The sequence below is a fragment of the Citrus clementina genome, unplaced genomic scaffold (assembly GCF_000493195.1).
Source record: "Citrus clementina cultivar Clemenules unplaced genomic scaffold, Citrus_clementina_v1.0 scaffold_6, whole genome shotgun sequence".
NCBI lineage: Eukaryota > Viridiplantae > Streptophyta > Magnoliopsida > Sapindales > Rutaceae > Citrus > Citrus x clementina.
In genome coordinates this window covers 20265204-20284323 of record NW_006262139.1, presented here as the reverse complement: position 1 = coordinate 20284323, position 19120 = coordinate 20265204, and the positions used below count along the sequence as shown (strand labels likewise).

At 32.0% G+C, this 19120-nt stretch overlaps 3 protein-coding genes across 5 annotated transcripts; 2 read left to right on the top strand and 1 right to left on the bottom strand.

Annotated features, from left to right (window-relative positions):
* The first annotated feature begins 5866 nt into the window (after window positions 1–5866).
* On the top strand, window positions 5867–7977 carry LOC18040047 (NAC domain-containing protein 90). Its single transcript, XM_006430081.2, has 3 exons — window positions 5867–6035; window positions 6537–6835; window positions 7639–7977. The coding sequence occupies exons 1-3, from the start codon at window positions 5867–5869 to the stop codon at window positions 7975–7977; spliced, it is 807 nt and encodes a 268-aa protein (XP_006430144.1).
* A 2336-nt stretch (window positions 7978–10313) lies between these two features.
* On the top strand, window positions 10314–14026 carry LOC18040046 (vacuolar protein sorting-associated protein 55 homolog). Of its 3 annotated transcripts, none has more exons than XM_006430080.2 (5): window positions 10314–10478; window positions 10928–10979; window positions 12529–12568; window positions 12654–12738; window positions 13415–14026. In XM_006430080.2, exons 2-5 carry the CDS (start codon window positions 10947–10949, stop codon window positions 13596–13598), a joined length of 342 nt encoding a protein of 113 aa, XP_006430143.2. In that variant the 5' UTR covers window positions 10314–10478; window positions 10928–10946; the 3' UTR covers window positions 13599–14026. The 3 variants fall into 3 exon arrangements, with proteins under 3 accessions (XP_006430143.2, XP_024038575.1, XP_024038576.1); XM_024182807.1 differs by lacking the exon at window positions 10314–10478 and adding an exon at window positions 10745–10830; XM_024182808.1 differs by lacking the exon at window positions 10314–10478 and having other exon boundaries at window positions 12524–12568.
* Window positions 14027–16519: 2493 nt separating this feature from the next.
* Window positions 16520–17539, bottom strand: LOC18039495 (WD repeat-containing protein LWD1). Its single transcript, XM_006430079.1, has one exon. It carries the CDS (start codon window positions 17537–17539, stop codon window positions 16520–16522), a length of 1020 nt encoding a protein of 339 aa, XP_006430142.1.
* Between the last annotated feature and the right edge of the window lie 1581 nt (window positions 17540–19120).

Genomic DNA, 19120 nt, shown 5'->3' with positions numbered 1-19120 from the left:
CCAAATTTGCGTCAGCATTTTTCAAGTAGGTCCAGTTCACATTAATTTACTGTGAAAGTGTTGAAGAAATGTTGGGGTGCATTCAGTAATCTTCACTGGTTTTCATTGGTGGTCCATGTGTCTGACCCAACTTAGAGTACGAAGATTGTTGGACGAGTTGAACTACTGACACAGTGACGCCCTTCAAAAACCTGTTTAAATTCTTTTTCTTTATTTACTCCATTAAAATATATTACAAATATATAAATAGTTTATGACTTCCTCTGTATTTTTAAAATAACCTTGGCGTCTTTTAAGACAATAAACCTAGTATTTTATGATCAAACCCCAACATTAATATCAATCGGGTTCATGTTACTCATAAGCTCTTGATTAAAACTTTATACATACATATATACAGGGCGATTAGTAGACTTCTAAAAGTATCTTTAATTTTACACTCATTAATATCTATTAAATTTGAGATGAATTAATGGATGAAATTTATTAAAATTAAATATTTAAGAATTTTTAATATTTCTCTCTCCACATAAACCCCACTCCAAATCTTTCTTCCCAATATTTTCTCTCCCTTTGTCGTGCTCCCTCTCTATATTGTTCCCTGTATATATATACAGCTACTAATCGAGGGAAAAACAAAGAAGCAAATGTTGTTAATTCATTAACATATTTGCAGGTTTTGTACGAGTTTGAATAGATTTGTTATTGTCCTCTAATGTAAATGTAATAAAGGAGTTTTAAGAGGATTCTATGGGATGTCAATAGTTCAATTCTTGTGGAAGTTAATAGAATTAGCGGGCTTTGGACTAAAAGTGCGGAGGTTCAATTAGTTGTCGACATGGTTCTTAAATCATAAAAGCGGGGCTCTTTCTGAGCCCGTTTGGGAGTGTGGTGAGATAGTTGAGCTTTGGCAACTTCTACTCCAAAGCTATAGCTTTTACTCCACAGTAGATGCAGCTTAAAAGCTACAACACCTCACTCCCAAACATACCCTTTGTCTGATTAGGGTGGTGGTAGAAATAAAAGGAAAATCAGTGGAATAGTAATGCAAATGCTTGTGGACGGTGGGGATGAAGATGGTTTTCAATAGCTGGGGTTTTAAATTTTTAATAAACGATAATGCACAAACAAAAAAAGGACAAAGAAAATAGAAGGAAGTGCTTGGGTTCTTAAATCATAACGTGTTTAATAAACACGTCCAAAATGATAAACTTTACCTCTGAGCAATAAAGATGTGACTTTTTTATCTGTCATATCTTCCATTAATTGAACCTGTGCCTCCCGGTTCGAGTGGGGACTTCTAATCTGAGTTGTGGTACGGGCTTAAAGGTGCCTCCCACAGTTGGGGCCCTCCCCATGATACCTCGTGATTATATCAAAAAAAAAAATATCTTCCATTAATTAAAATTAATTGTGCATATCAAAATCAGTAATGCCATGCTTAATTAGGATATTTAGTTTGTAATAAATTGACATGTCACTAATTATTTATTGTCATACGTAGGATTTTAATTGATTTTATTATTACTTATTTTCATAAACTCAATCAACGGATAACGCATTAAATGCCATATTAGTGTGGTACCAATTAAATATTCTAAATGAGCAAGTATGGCTTCACAAAATTAAAATTAGTCTCAGCAAAAATTTTAATTATATGACTAGCCGTACATTTTAAGTTTCCAGCCAAACTCACGTCAGAAAGATGGGGGGGAAAGCGAAGCAAGTGTGAAAAGGATCAGAAATTCTAACAAAATCCTAATCACATGGCAATGACCAAGAAAGTCCATTGATAGAGCTGCTCCGATCAAATCTTCATCTTTCGTCAATACTTGCCGATGTTACACGACCCACTTGGTCCACAGCAAACGAGACTTCATTATGCTTTGGTGAATTCCTATTGTTTTTTTTTCTTGTTTTTACTGCTTGTTTTTAGTTTGTAATCATGAAAGAATTTTTTGGGACCAAAAACCACGATTTGATATAAGGGTTGTTTAATCTTCGGTCTAATGGGAGAACTTTTACACTCATAATATGTGTGATGAAAGAGTAAGAGTTTGAATTTTCATATATAAGTATTATAGGGGAGGATTTAAAAATATGGGGGCATATAAGAGCTGTTTTAAAAACATATAAAATTAGTATGTTTGTTAGAGTTTATGATCTTACAATCTTTAACAAAACATAAAATTATTCTTATATTGTAGAGTTGTAACCACTTCTCTCCTCACGAATTCTTACTTCTTTTTAGTTCTTTGCAGGTACGTCGATGCGTAATTTAGAAGTTCCATTGGAAATTTCTAAATAAATCAATGTAACAAGAAACAAAAGTGACCAAATTCCTAGCCCCCACAATCATTAATTCATTATATCAAATTAACAATAGGAATGTTCCTGTCCCTTTAGTTATAGAAAAAAGCTTAAATTAAATATTACAAAAGTCTCGCTCTCTCTCTCTCTCTCTATATATATATATATATATATATATATGTGGGAAAGAAAGACATGTAACAATTAAGTATAAAACAATGTGATATTAAAGTTACACAAATATAAACGCACACACATACATTTAAAATAATAATAACAATAAAAGAACCATAATTTACATGTAAAAATTAACTGATGAGATTACAAAAAGATAGTGGGTTGAAACGTCAATGATTTTGTTTAAAAAAATATAAGGCAGTTATGCGGAGTTCACGTGTGAACGTGGGAAAAATATTGGAAATGGAAATTCAAATAGCGATTTCAAGTCTTGAGATAATCTTGGTACTTGAGATTCAAAAGTCACGATTCAAGATCAGCGTAATTGTATGGGAACGACACGGAGGTAAATGTTGATTTGTTCTTATTCCAACAGCGCGTGGAAATTAATAAATAACGGGGAATGATTTTCTATTATATATATATGGGAATATATATATATATATATATACACACACATATTTATTTGATTAGCTTCCACATGCATGATGGGACTGACAAAGATTTAAGAGACTCTAACAGAGAGAGAGAGAGAGAGAGAGAGAGAGTCAAGTATTTGATGACTTGTTTTGACTTCATTTCTTCCAACCATTTTATACGAATTACGATTACAAATTAAGAAATAACAAAAAAAGACGGGCAAAATTCTGAGACAGCTTTGTCTCTTTGTACCTGAAACGCGGGTCAATCCCACATTTCCTACTGCTTTCACTAAGAGGCCAAATTTCAATAGCAATCTTGACTCATAGGATGGAAACAAAAGGAGGACTCGTCGCGAAATTATTTTAAACCCATTTACAATTCATGAAGAAATTCAACATTAATTACTTAATTTGATGAGTTTGGTGAAAGTGAAAACCCTTAAACGTCAACAAAATTCAAACGTTTAATTAATTAATACAAGTGAAGTGCGTTACAGGCTGCACTTTGAAGTCAAATCACTTTAATTTTATATGTATATGTGTGTGTATATGTATGTGCGTATATATATACGTACATATATACGTATGAGAGAGAGAGAGAGTGTGTGTGTGTGTATGAATATTTAAATTGATAATCATTTGAGAATATTGCATGAAGCTTCCCTCTGCTTAGAAAGAAGTAGCATGAAACTTTCTAAAGTGTGCGTCCCTGATGCCCAGAACTGTAGCAAGCTCGCAGATGAGTTGAAAAATAAGGGTTTAAAACTGAACCAGTAATTAAATTGAAGAAATATATATTGGAAGAGTTTGTATATCGGGAAATATAATAACTTGATACTCTGTCTCTAATATCATATTTAATTAAAAAATCACTTGCCTCAAAACACATATGTCGATTGGTAAAGATTCAAGAATAATAATTTAGGCAAGTCTAACACGACGATGATTTTTAAATTAAAAAAGAGGTAAAAATTAATAAATTAACGTGACAATGATTTTTAAAGTATTTTTCGGAAAGTATTTGATCAGCGTGCTGCACGCATGCATGAGAGAACATACTTCTACATCATAGCACAGTGCTTTGCTGCCAATAGAAACATACACATTTCTTGGAAATTTTCATGCATCTATTCAATTTGAAGTGAAAATTCCTCGCAATTTAAAGAACTTGTTTTTCTAGCTTTTTTTTTTTTTCTGAAAACTTGCATGAGTCGCGGTTTTCTAAAAAGTTAACAACTCAACTAATTACGCATGTTTTTCATTTTACGGTCAGTGATAGATTGTGAGACTCTGAATTTGAAAATGAGAAATCAAAACGTATGTAACAAGTAAAAGTTAATAAGAATGTACTGTACAATATTAAAAAATAGTTATATATAAAAGTCTATAGGCCCAACTCATACTTAAAAATCTAACTCAAGAGTTGAAAATCGCCCAAATCTTATTCATTTTCATGCATAATGTGTGAACACATTATAATTATTCTAAAATTCATTTTCAGCTAATGTGAAATACTATTCTTAATACCCTCGTTATATGAAGGTTGACTTTTTTTTGTAATTAGTCCTTCTAACATTGTAAGATAGTAGGATCCATTCATACATAATTTTGACTCTAATATGATGTAAAAATTCATAGATCATGTGCCTCTTAATAAAAAATTAGTTAAAAATTCGAGAGTTATCTAAGATTCTTCTCAGAGCATTGTGAGTAATGGTCCGTGGCTATAGTTTTAATTCGATTGTTGTCGTGTTACTTGAAAACCCCCTAATTTGATTGCAATAACTCAATGGGTCCTCGATTCACAAACAATTCAATTTGAAGTAAATGGTCTGTTCGCTCAATCGATTTCCATGAAAATGATTATGTCCGGAGACTCATTTACATATGAGAAGCTATTGAGTCGTTTCCAAGCTCAATAACGTTATTAAATTTGATATCCTACATAGGACACTTTTGCTTTTCCAAAATTAAAAAAAAAGGTTTAATATATGTTAAAATAAAGCGTGAACAGCAAAAGAAAGTCATTAGTCGAGATCACTGATCACTACTCATTAATCCCAAGCTTGACGGCATTGGAAACTAATCGAGTTTTAATGCACATTCAATTGATCATTTTCATTGTAATTGAGAATATTAAACGTAAAATCTGTGATCAGAAATTCTTAAAATTGTTCAATGAACAATGGTAGTCATAAATCAAATTGTTCATATCGTTCACATGATTTTTCTGTCTTATTGATACAGCAATTCCACATGAGTATGTGGCTTTAGAATTTCTCATATTCAATTTGTGTGAAAATATCTAAGTATGTTCTTATTTATCAGGTCAATGTGTGTGTCATAATTTTGAAATAATCTTTTTTTTTTTGTGGATTTACACCCAAATTATATTAATTTGATCATCACTCATATGTTTTATTACTATTTAATATTCATACCAATCGAATTTGTACTCACTCATTATACAATACATAAATAGTATGAACAAATTTATTTATTTATTTAATAATGATTATCAATATTAACAAATCTTAACCAAATTTCTTTTTACGTAAAAAATGGTACGGAGATTGAGGAAGAGATGGCCCATGCCCATACATATATGAGTACTGTAGTAAAAGAGAAAAAAATCGAAATCAAATTCAAAGACACCTTGACTAATTCCAACATGTTATAGCGTACGTCGAAATTTCCAGGTAACCTCATCTCTCTCTCCATTTCTTCTTCCCCACCGTCTCTCTTCTTTTGCTTGCTTGCCTAACTTTTTTTGTCCCCCCACCATACACACACACACACATACACACTCTCTCTCTATATATGTATATCATCAACTTGCACTTCAAATTAATGAGGGAAAAAAAAAACTTAATTAGAGAAACAAAGTTTACTTATATATACTTGCTTTAAATAGTTTAAAAAAGAATAATTAAGGTTAAAGTAGAGGGTTCGTCATAATGGTTGATGATTACCCACCAGGGTTTCGTTTTTACCCAACTGAAGAAGAGTTGGTTTCATTTTATCTGCATAACAAGCTTGCAGGGCACAGACAGGACTTGAATCTCCAAATGGACCGGATTATACCAGTCATCAACATTTACGATTACAATCCATGGGATCTCCCGCGTAAATACATCTCTCTCTTTAATATTCTCATATTTTCAATTTTTTGTTTTTTTTGTTTTTTTGTTTTTGATGCTTTCAGCTCAAACGGGTTCTTGAAGAAGTGGCTAGCTAGCAACGATCAAATGTATTATATAGCATGATTTCATGTTTACCAACACATCCTTTACAAATTTTGGCCATAAGTGCATGCACTTTGGCTCAAAATTCTAATTACTACATATACTTTGAAGTTAATTCCTTTGATTTTTTATTTTCTTTAAAGATCATCAAGATTATTATTAGTGTTTTATAGGAAGAAAGCTTAATTTTCACTTTCAGAATGTTCGATTTCATCATCGCCCTTGAAAACTCCATAATTAAATCCAAATTAATTGGCACGGAGTTAACTTATTAATCAAAGATCGCAACGTTTAATTAATATATTATTTTCTTTCTTTCTTTCTTTTCAATTTTGGGTTGTTCTTGATATGTTATTGAATTGATTTAAATTTTTGGTTGCAGAATTTTCACAACTGCTGTGCCATAGAGATCCTGAACAATGGTTCTTCTTCATTCCAAGGCAGGAGAGTGAAGCCCGTGGAGGAAGACCTAATCGGCTCACGAGTGCCGGTTACTGGAAAGCAACCGGCTCTCCGGGCCTGGTTTACTCATCCAATAATCGCCCTGTTGGAGAGAAAAGAACAATGGTGTTCTACAGAGGAAGAGCTCCAAATGGAAGAAAAACCGAGTGGAAGATGAATGAATACAAAGCCATTGATGCAGAAGCCTCAACGTCATCTAGTAGTGCAACTCCCCCACCGGTATCATCATCAATTATGATCTATGCCATCATCATCATCTTCTTAATTATTAGATTCTTCAATAGCCAATACATCTCATTTTTCAGTAATTAGCTTATTAGGGCTAAGTCAATTCATCACCATTGATCATCATCTATGATATATTTGAATATCTTTTACCTATATGGATCCTCATGACTTCATCTGTTTTAATTTGATGTGGAAAAAAAAAAAAAACCTAGCTAGTGAAGTTCAATATTTGACTTTAGGAAGAGTCAGCATCATTTATTGTTTCATGAGACTGAATCAAGGTTGAAATGTATCGTTAAACCCAAGTACGTACTGCTTCAAGATCAATTGAGAGAATAAATGATTCTTTAGCTTACTTTTGAATATATTACTTACCCTAAAATATGAGTACTTCTCTTCTTCATGCCAAAAATCTATAGACCTCTTGTTCTGGAAATTAAGTTATATCTATTAAGAGTATTGTTAGAAAGAAGGATTATTCACTAATTGTAAGGATCATGTTTCGAGTTAGTTTTGTTTTGGACATTTAAGATTTCACCAAGTTAAACTTTAATGTTTTTGTTAAAGTATTGCACGAGAGATTTCATCATTTCAATGTAACCTTTTTTTTTTTCCTAAGAAATGACATCCCCAAAGAAGGATTTTAGGGAGGTCATTAGCATCTGCAGTGCTTCCCACAAGAATGGAAAGGCAGTCACCATGATATAGATTTATCATTTCAACTTCCATCTACAAATTAAGTTTCTAGTCTTAACAGAAATCATATCTGAAAATCTAATTATTTAATTTTGCAGGTAAGGCATGAATTCAGTTTGTGCCGAGTGTACAAGAAATCAAAAAGTCTGCGGGCTTTCGACCGGCGGCCACCACCGGGACCGGGAGCGACAAGTATCGGCGAGCCAAGGGAAGTGCCTCAACGAGCTGATGATCATCGTGGGGAGAATATTCATAATATTCAAATGGCTGCTCCAGAGAGAACAAGCTCACCGGATAGTTCATCCTCCGGAGACGATGGCAGCCAGCCGCCTCAAGTCGGAGGGAGTAGTAACAGTGCTGCAACAACTGCAACGGCTTCTAACAATGAAGCTTGGTGGGACTGGGAGTGGGATCAGCTGGATAATTGGAAGTTTTAATTTTCTGCAGCTACTATGACTATATGAATGTATGTTTTGTCATATATCTAAGATGACTGACTCTAGCCTAGCTAGAAGAGAATTTAATAAAATCAATGAACTAATTTGTTGAATAAAAAAATTGTATTTATGAAAAAAAAATCGAAAATGTGCGATAAATATAATTTTTAAATAATAATTTTAACAAAAATAGTAAATATGTAATAAGTTTTTCATCATTAATAAGTGTGAGATAATATCAATTTATCTTCTAAATTATAACCGTTAGTATTTATTAAATTATTTAATGTTATAGTTTTTAAATTACAGTTATTTAACCATAATAACAAACACGGTCTTGGAATCTTTTCTTGATTTACATTTAGGAAATGCGACCAAAAAATGTTTTTTTTTTGTGGTGAAATGAACTATTTTCTCTATCTTCGATGATAATAATATTCATTATTAATATCAAACATTTTATTTTAAAATCCATCCGTTTTTTTAATATTGTAACAATCCAAGGGAATTTTCGATTTTTAAAAACCGAGAAGAAAATGATTAATTTTGTCAAATAAAATGGGATTATAATCAACCCTAAAATTTATCTAACATGTGATATTGTTAGAGGACAATGATTGTTTGATGATTCTTTTGTTCAATTCTAAGATGAGTGCGTGAATTCTTAGAAACATGTTAATTATTATTGTGAATTTTAGATAGTAGTAGCTAGTTTAATAATAAGAATGGCAAAAATAAATGATCACTAAACTACATAAATTTAGTATATGGACACAAAATTTTATGTGATTTGGCAAAACTATGCTTACATCCGCATAGGACGTGATGCAATGAAAAATAATATAGGATAATTATAGAAGCTTAGTTATATTCTTAGGTTTAATAAATCCCAAAACCGGATCCCTTGCTCTTCACACAGCTCAAAAACTCTCCAAATCCAAATTGCAAGAGAAGATATTTTGTATCTACTCTCTCAAACCAACTCTACTTACAAGCACACTTCTTCTAGCTTCCATTACATGGAACTTCTTCTTGAAAGATGTTAGAAAGTAGGAAGTGTAATAGTAAACTGTTCGAACTCATCTTACTAAAGACAGCAACTTCTAAAGAGTCGTCAGGCATTTTGCTGCTGCTGATGCCGTAGTGTGCCACCTTGTCTGCAAGCTGTTGGAACACTTGGTGCAAGCTCAAATCCGTCAATCATTTTGGCGCAACAGTGCAACTTATAACATCCAGTAAGAGTTTGGTTTATTATTTGGCCTAAGATAATGCCTCATTTATTAGCTCAACAACTTACACATTACTTTCAACAAAGCCAAAATAAGATGTCGGCTAAGATTAGTTTGCATGAAGTTTGGTTTTGAGCCAAATTACTTTGGCTGCCACTTAACAAACATTCTTGGAAATTGGAAAAAAAAAAAAAACACGACGAAAATTATGTTTAAAAAATAAAAATCTCCTCCCATAAATCTAATTTTTAATGGAATTTAGGAATGAATCTGATCATCCAAGATAGAACAAGGAATACCATATATAATTTGCTAATCTATCTGCAATTTTTTCCAATTTTCTTCTAGAAAGATATTAGGACTAAGCAAGACTCTAGGTACACTCCAAGTTTAATGACTTCATTTCTACGAAGTCAATAAATTGACAATACAACAATGAATTGCCCCTTCATGTGCATGAATTTTAAAAGGTATTGATGTAATTGTGGACAATTATATTGGAAATATACTACTTTGTCTGTTGTACAATTATTCAATGATGTTTTATCATGTGTGCTTACGATGAAATTTTTTTTTTAAAAAAAAATTAATGATTAAGCTATCATCACCGATTGGTTCTATGACTTTTTCTTTTGTAAGTATTATGCATTTGATGGCAACCAAATGCTCGAACTCTTAACTCTTCTATATCATTCTAGTAAGTGACGCCTATTGAACTAAGTAATATTACCTGTTTTATTGTTTTCTATGCACTTCAAATTTCCTCGTGGCATGATTTGGCTTTAAAGAAAATGATATCTTTAAATGTTATGGTGAGAGAAGAATTAATGAAAAGGCTTTTCAATACTTTAGAAATGCTCACTAAGATATTGTCCCAAATGCATATTATAACTTCTCCAGTAAGGAAATGTGAAATATGGCTTTTTATATTTTCAATAATAAGCTCTATTTTAGTTAGTTTTTTTTTTTTTTTTTTTTTGATGACTAGCTCCATTCTGGTTACAAATGTAATTTTATGAGGAAAGGAAAGAAGGAAAAGACATTCATACCCTCACAGGGATCCGTGAAAATAAATGGAAAACGCAGACATTTAAGTGAAGAAGGGCCAAAATTCAGGGACCTATATGAAAATCAGCCGTTGGTAAATTTCAGTGAACGGTTAAGCGCTGAGTCCTTTCACTTTCAAATTTTTCGCTTTCACAATTTCTTTGTTTGCAAATTTCGCAAAGTTAGCGAGCTTTCCGCTTCTAAAAATGGCGATGACAATCGAAGGTACAAGCTTTATCCTTTTTGTTAACCTTCCTTCCAGTTTCCCTTTCCTCGATTCGTTTTTGTTCCTTTATAATTAACTACTTAAAAAGTAAAAAATGCAAGACTTAAGCAATTTGTGCATCAAATTATCAAGTGTATGCTATTATCATTCTTTTAATCGCTTTTTAGTCCAAAGATGTAGCCAATTTTTGTGGGACCTTTTTTTTTTCCCCTGAAGTATGTGCAATTGACCAAAATGACAGTTAGGGTTTGTGATTCTAATTTGATGACGTTTATTGCTAATCATTATTCTCTTTTTGGATGCATTGATGATCTGGGGTTCTCAATTTCAATGGTGATTGTCCTTTACAGTGTAAGTTGGAGATTACAAGTCAGTGGATTTTTGTTCTGTTGTGCTGCTTCAAGTGACTTATAATATGAATTTTTGGTTTTATTTTTCTTATATTCAGGCTTGCTGGGCTTGCATTTATGTTTTCATCTAGTATCCTGCTACAGATCCTGGTATGTTTAATTAGTAATCTGATTGGTTACGAGCTTGTGGTGGTCTATTTCTACTGTAAATTATTTGAGTGTTGATTCAATTCATTTAATTTAGTTATGTGGTAGGCAATTTATGTTTAATGTCTGTTGAGATTTTGTTTCATACCTTTAAAAGCATTTTAGATTTATCTTCTGTTGTTATCGAAAATGTGATGGGGAGTTAACAAGAATAGTTATTTAGATGCCTAGTTAACTTTCTGACTACTCTTATTTGTTATGACTCTTTGGAGATGAGGATTTCTGATGGGACATATGCATGCTTACTTGTAGCTAGTCCTTCCAAAGTGCTTGATAGCCGAAGCCTTCTGAATTGGTTCAGCTTGAATTTCTGTCATTCAAATTGGCATTGAATAGTATTTTTGTTGCTAGGAACAGGATATATGCTCATCCATGTAAAATGAACCTAATTAATATGCTCAAGTTTTCCTTCATTGAGTTGGTTAGAGGAAATGTGTGTTGTTCATGGGTCAACTTCAGGATCATTTTGGAAGTTGAAAGACAACAAAATGGCAGAGAAAATTGTGAAAGTGGCCATCAATTTTAAATCGAAAATATAAGAAAATTGTATATCGAAGATATGTTCATACATATTTGGTTTTCTATTTTCTAAGCTCAGTTTATGCTGCCATTACCTGATGTGATGCTATAAGTCTTAGTTGTGATATAGATGCTTGCTCAGGTTCTTCCAGAGATTTTCATTTGTCATGGATTTAAGATCATATTTTGGGCTTGGATTGCTTATGGGTGCTGAGGTAAAATATTAGGTTACTGCCATATTGGGAATTTTTGTCTTTACTGATTGGTGGGAAAGCATTGGGCAGAGAGATGTATCTTTATTGATTTGATCTGCTTTCTCTTAGAATCAAGCGGTCCTCTCGTTTTGTAAAATTTCTATAAATTTGGGCAACAGTTTTATTTAGTCTCACTGATCTTACAACTCTGTAAATTTTGGTTTAAGTAATGAATCTAGATTGAAATGATGTTGTGTTTCTTTCCTATAGCTTGAAGTCCTTTGCACTTTGCATTACCGGCTCTGAGTCTGTAAATTCTCATGACTCAATTATTGAAAGCCCAAAATTCCTATTTCCTAGAAATTATGTACTTATATATTTGATCAATTATTGGATATGATCGTGCTAAATATATGTTCCTTGAATACTTGGATTGCATGCTCTTGATGCTTTTCTGAGATGTTGACACTTATTCCAAAGAGTACGTGAGCGATAGGAAAATGTTGCACCTTTCAGAAGATATATTTAGGGAAAGAAAATTGAGAATTCCTTGTTTTGTACACAATGAAAGCTGCATTTTTGCATTTGAAGGGTGGTTTTATTATTTGCTACTCTCCTAGTGTGAATTATACGATTCCCAATTGTGGAAGATTGGTAGAACAAGAATGAAAATTAAGATGGAATCTATGCTTTGCATGTTCCATTTTATCTTTTAACCTTTAATTTTGTTTTGGTTTAACCTTTTATTTTTTTCATTTTTATCATTCTGTGAAGTGTAGGCTTGTGCAATTTACAACAATTGGTGGCCAATGTTATCAGGTGAGTGAGGATATTGCAGTTGACCATTGCCCCTATAATTAGGTTGCATTTGAAAGCTGATGGTGTGAATCTAACCTTCCTGCAGCTCTCATGTATGTGCTGGTGCCTATGCCTTGTTTGTTCTTTGGAGGTGGATCTACTCAGTTTCTGACAAGCAGGGATGGTGGAGGGTGAGTATATTTAAATTTAAGCCCTTTTCTTATCTGAAGGTTTTGTTGAAGTGAAATTATTTAAAGCAATGTTTTACACGCTGGCTGAAATTGTTGATTAATAAGTTGAATATTTTAATGGTAGTAAACGTTTGTTGCATTTGATCTGCAGAGAAAAGCTTTTAGATCTGAGAATTTATAGACTCTATCACCTACCTTAAAGCCGTTTTGGTTGTGTTGTTTTTTTTTAAAAATTTAATTCTAGTAATTTGACAGAAGTTTGATGAATTTTATTTTATGGCCAAGCGGAAGAGAGAAAGGTCAATATTTGTTCTGTATGTCAGATGAGATGGATTTACTTCATTAGAATATCTATATTGTTCTAGTGAAAGAAATGAGACGTACGCTTGTAATGAAGTTAACACCTTCCATTTCACCTTCATTTTTCCTTGAAGTACCTTAAATTAGAGTGATATGTTGTTAGCTAAATGTTAGATTCATGACTAGAACAACGGGTACCATTCCAGTTAATCCTGCTTTGTATCTGAGCAGCTCACTTTGATTGTGTTTGCAAGCTTATTTTTTCTTTTGTAACAATCACGTCATTTCCATTTTATCAATACTTTTGTTGTTTTGGTGTTGAAATTTTTTAATCGCCTTTTTTTCTCCTCTCATTTTTTTACTTGGTGTCATATAGTTGGATAGATGCTGCTAAATTCTTGACCGGAGCATCAGCTGTGGGGAGCCTAGCCATTCCCATCATTCTTAGACATGCACATATGATTGAGACAGGTGCTATGTTCATAGAATTCACATCATTCTTCATATTTGTCTGCACTGTCATGTGTTTTCACCGAGCTAGCCTTGAAGATGACTGGTGATTCATGTGGAACATTCACTGGTAATCAAATGGATGTGACTGCTCAAATACCAAGTTACGTTTCTCACCCAAAAAAAAAAAAAAATTTACTGTAGCCATAGAAGGAAAATGACAAGGAAAATTCCTCAGTTTCTGTATATATTTTTGAAATATCTTGGAAAAGCAGTTTGATTTGTGTTCTGCTTTATTTTTCCTGACAACATTAGTTTCCTTGTTTCAACTGGGAATACTCATGTTTGATATTCCTCGTCTTTGGAAAACAGTTGCAAGCAATTTTTTGTGGTACATTTTTTTTTTTGTATTATCAATCTCTTAGTGGAATTTTCCCGAAACTAAAATGACTCACGTAAGTCTTACAGAAATTGAACCATACCCTCTACCAGTTTTTTAACATGAGAGACGTGTGGAACAAGAGGTGAGGTTTGAATATGCTCGTAGAGTTGGGAAGAAGTTTGATTTTCATTTATATAATTTTTATTATATTTTATTTTTGGGGAATAAACTGTATGATAACAAATATTTTTATGCTAATGATTGGATGATCTGTACGCATGATCGAATAATCTATGGAGAAATGAGAGACTTGGATGATGAACTTTGATTTGACTGGAGAAATACTCCGAGTTCCTTCCGCCTATAGAATAACTAGGAAATAAAACCGCACTTCGTGCGGCTTTAAAAAAAATTAGTATTATTTTTTTATTACTTTGTAATTGATGAAATTGATAAAAAATATGAATTATTGTTTTTAAAGATGACGCAGTCTTATAAAACTAATGTTATTTATTAAAGTTAATTATTTTGTGTTAACATTAAAAATATATATTAATGTGTATAGTTAAGTGTACACAACCTTTTCATCAATAAAAATTATGTTCACACTAATCAACTCTCCATTTTTCTTGGTATTAACAGACTCTCACATCTTACAAAGCCTAACCTTTATCATCCAACTATCTTTATCATTGTTTAACTCATAAAAAAAAGAGTACTCCATGAAGCATACAATACTAAAAATTTAAATAAGTCAAAAAATAAAAACACAAAAACATTTCTAAAGAGGATGTTGGTTAAATAAAAAAAAAAACTCAAACATAACAAATCTTAAATGCTTAATATTTATAGAGCTTGAAAAAGCCAAAAGATACTAAATAAAAGGTTGCATAATTAAATATGAGATTATGACATTAAAATTAGGTCATAGGGTATTGGTGATGGAAGATGAAGGAACATTCCTTCCTATATTAATTAGTTGATGTATTTTAAATCACTAAAGTTTAGTTGTTGGCTTAATAAAATAAATGAATGTTTCAAAACTTATAATTAATTTATTATTAATGGTTATATATTGTTGAATTTAAATAGAAAGAGGAAGAGACATGTAATCTTTTGTAATCTATTAATTATTTTATATTTTTAATATGTTGTAATGTAATTATTTTTTAATCTCAACCAATATATTAGATAATAGAAAATATAAAAAGATGAGAAATAATGATGCCACAAATCTTAATTATTTAATGTTTATGGAGTTTGAAGAAACCAAAAGGCACTAAACAAAAGATTGAATAATTAAATATGAGATTATGACATTAAATTAGGCTCTAATGGCATTGTTGAGGGAAGATAAAGGAACATTCCTTCCTATATTAATTAATTGATGTATTTTAAGCCACTAAAATTTAATTGTTGGCATAATAAAATAAATGGATGTTTCAAGACTTATAATTAATTATTATTAATGGTTACATATTGTTGAATTTAAATAGAAAGAGGAAAAGACATGTAATCATTTATAATCTAATAATTATTTTCTATTTTAATATTTTGTAATGTAATTATTTTGTAATTTCAACCAATTTATTAAATAATAGACAATATGAAATTATGAGAAATGGTGATGCCACATCACCTCTTATAGTCCCAACTTTATATATATGTATAGATAGATAGATTAAGTCATGTATTTTATGCCACTAAAGTTTAATTGCTAGCATAATAAAATAAATAAATGTTTCAAAAGACTTATAATTAATTATTATTAATGATTACATATTGTTGAATTTAAATAGAAAAAAAAAGTACAAAGAATATCCACCAATATTTTAGATATTTTATATAATAGAAAATATAAAAAGATGAGGACTGATATATATAATATATTAATAAAGTTACTATTTATTAAATGAGTTAAATACAATCAAATTAATTATGAGAAGATGAAAAGGTAAATCTAAAAAAAAAATCTCTATTTATTAGATAATAGAGAATATACAAAGAAACAAAATGGTGATGCCACATCACCTCCTCAAGTCCGAACTTTATATATATATATAGATATATAGATTGTTGCTAGCTGCCAGCCTGCCCTACGATTTTATAGAACTGAGTTACTTTAGTGTAATTTAAGAGACAAAAATAGCGGCGTATGAGCGAAATGAATTAGAATTTAGAAGAATTGTTTTCTATCGTAAAATCATATCGGGTTAGTGGGTTATTGATGGACGATTCATATTTTTCGCCACCTCCATGCATAAACTATGTGGGGTAGAAAAAACGTGTTAGTGATATGATAAAATCTTTTATCGCGTTAATAAGGCGGAGACAGTTTGTTCGTTTAACAACCATCCAATCTGTAAGCGCTGTAATATATTTTGGTAATTGTCAATGTATGAGGTGAATAATAAATTTACTTATCTAACTAATATTTTAATTTCACATCAGTTTGTATATAATTATATCACTATATTCTACTTGTTATGCATAGAGTCATTATTTCTCTCATCCTACAAAATAATTAAAAGAGAGCCTAACCTTGATAGTTTATATGTGACGAAATGTTAATTTCTTGAGCTAATAATAATTATGATCACATGACATCGTAACAAACTATCACTATATATATATATATATGAACAAAATTTAGACCTTAAGAAGCTGTAATTTATTAACGAAAGCGATAGCAATCCAATCCAACTCAAGCGGCGACCAACGAACGACATTAATCTCAGCCATTGATTGATAGCACAATTCCGGCTCCACGTCACCGCTGGGGCCGCCATTTCCGGAGCGATATCCGGGCCCCACCACCTCCCATATCAAAGCCCGTGAATCATCAGCAACAGAGCAAAGCCGGCGTCCGTAAAGTGGAGCCCATGATATCCCATTTACACTTCCCTCGTGCTTACTCAGTACCACTACAGGATTCGTGGGGAAACGAATGTCCAAAACAACAACTTTATTACTGTCCATTCCCACCGTTGCCATAAACCTCGGATCAGCTTTATTCCACTCGAGCCTTAACAAAGGACAATCCTGTATAGGACTTTCATAAATGATTGTCGATCTTTCTTTGTCTCTCAAGTCAAACACTCTGACAGAACCGTCCCCGGAAACCGAGGCGAAAACGTTAAATCCTCCCCAGGAAATGTCATACACTTCCCTGTCGTGCGCGACCAACTGGGTTTCGAGAATTTCCCGATCGATGTCCCAAATTACGCAGGTGGTGTCCACGCTACACGTGGCGACACGCCGAGTGTCGAAACCAGCCCAATCGAATGAAGTTATAGCGGAGCTGAATTCACTCGTCTTGTTGCTGTTCAAAAGTGACTTTAGTTCAGTGTGGTCGTCGTGAATTTCCCACAGGCGTAGGGAATCTCCCGACGTGGCAACGATGTCGGGGTTGAGTGTTTCTTCCGAGGGGAAGAACGCGATGTTTGTGGGAGTATACGGGTGGTCAAAGATCAGTCGATTGTCTGCCGAGAAATCGGATGTTTCAGGATTAAAATTCACGAGCTCGATTTTGTTGCTGTAGTCCTCCAGGAAACTCCCGACGGCTAGTCGTGATTTCCTGTCGTGACGGACCGACCATGCCACCGTGGAAATTGGCCATTGAGCCATGTATGTGTGCACTCCCGGCTTCTTCTCTGAACAGCTTTGCATGATTAACTAATTTACGCGCGTTATTTTTAATTTCTGCGTGTGTGACAAGTTCATATTAGAACAGAAGCTTACAGATTGATTTTTTTTTTTTAAAAATAATAAATGGAAAAATAGAGAGAGACTTACATTGCTGAAAGCTAAAGCATGCGCATGAGGGATTTGAATGTACTTAATTAATAGCGGCTAAACTGAAAGGGAGTTTACAGAAGCTGTGAAGTTGAATGGCAATTAATGAAGGGAAAGCTAAATCAATTACAAATTTTGGACGGGAAGGTAAAGCTAACGGTCAATGCTATCACATGCTTAATTACATGGTTGGTTTAATTTCCTCGTGTTCTTTAGACTCCTCCACCATTGTTGCTTCAACTGCTTTCTCACAACTATACGAATGCATTTTCATGAGAATTTCTTCTATACATTTTCATGAGAATTTCTTCTATACATATGATCTAATCTGTTGTCATGTATCTTTTAGTGATAATGTATGAATAAAATTTAATTTTTTTATATTTTTTATTTATTAATTATCAATCACCATTTGAGTTATTTGTTTAGTATATGATTAGATTAGAAGTGAATCCTGATCCGACGCAAAGTTAATTTTAATAGAAAGTGACTCTTTAATTTTTAACATTTTATCATTTTTATTATTTTTTTCTTAATTTTTTTTAATCAGTGATGTTATTATTTAGAAATTCAATATAAAAGAGAATATAATAACTGATATCCTGATTTAAAATCGTTTCTAATTTATAAATATATTTGACATAAAATTTTAGAATTGTATTATTGATCATAGGCTTGCAAGTTTGGCTTTGTCCAAGCAGTTGTTTACTACTTGATTCTTTGTATCTAGTTTCTTTCTTTAATAAATCTATATTAGTTAATTAAAAAAATAACTTTTGCAGTTAAAATTCTACACACGTTTTGGTTCTTTTTATTTCATATATTGTTTTAAGAACAAACTAATAATACGCTTTTATTAGTTTAATATACCCAATTTGAAAGGCAAATACCAGATGCACAACTAATTTTTTCAATAACCTTTTTTTTTTTTCCTGAGAGGCTTCGAATGACTTTTTTTTTTTTTTTTTGGGGCATTTTGTCAAATCACCATTAATACTTGTTGAAGGTGCTCGCATTTGAACTACAAAGTTATGATTTTTCATTCCTCATAGTCTATTTTTCCAAGAAAACTCATCACTTTATGACAGAGACGTTTTTGTAAGCATTACAGCATGATATGATTTCTTCATCTACAATATCGGAAATTTATATATATATATATATATAATATTATTTTATGAGTTACAATCTTCTCCGACAATAAATTTATAAATTTCTAAAATGCACCTATATATTCTATTAGGGTACGGTCCATTATTATCGATCGTATCTTACCTTACACGTTTTCATATTTTTAACTACAAGTTGTGATGTTTCGACAGTGACATTTCTTATTACGATCCAAATCACTAAAAATCTCCAATTTTGTGACAATTACAAATTTACAGTATGATTCATCCATCTTAAGCATAATGCTCATTCTCGAATACTCTCTTAAGTGTTGTACTGTTGTAC

Coding starts and splice junctions, on each gene's coding strand:
- LOC18040047 (XM_006430081.2), top strand. CDS start 5,867: ATGGTTGATGATTACCCACCAGGGTTTCGTTTTTACCCAACTGAAGAA. Junction 6,036..6,536: donor CAATCCATGGGATCTCCCGC/GTAAATACATCT, acceptor TTTTGGTTGCAG/AATTTTCACAACTGCTGTGC. Junction 6,836..7,638: donor GTAGTGCAACTCCCCCACCG/GTATCATCATCA, acceptor TTAATTTTGCAG/GTAAGGCATGAATTCAGTTT.
- LOC18039495 (XM_006430079.1), bottom strand. CDS start 17,539: ATGCAAAGCTGTTCAGAGAAGAAGCCGGGAGTGCACACATACATGGCT.
- LOC18040046 (XM_006430080.2), top strand. CDS start 10,947: ATGTTTTCATCTAGTATCCTGCTACAGATCCTG. Junction 12,569..12,653: donor TTGGTGGCCAATGTTATCAG/GTGAGTGAGGAT, acceptor ACCTTCCTGCAG/CTCTCATGTATGTGCTGGTG. Junction 12,739..13,414: donor ACAAGCAGGGATGGTGGAGG/GTGAGTATATTT, acceptor GGTGTCATATAG/TTGGATAGATGCTGCTAAAT.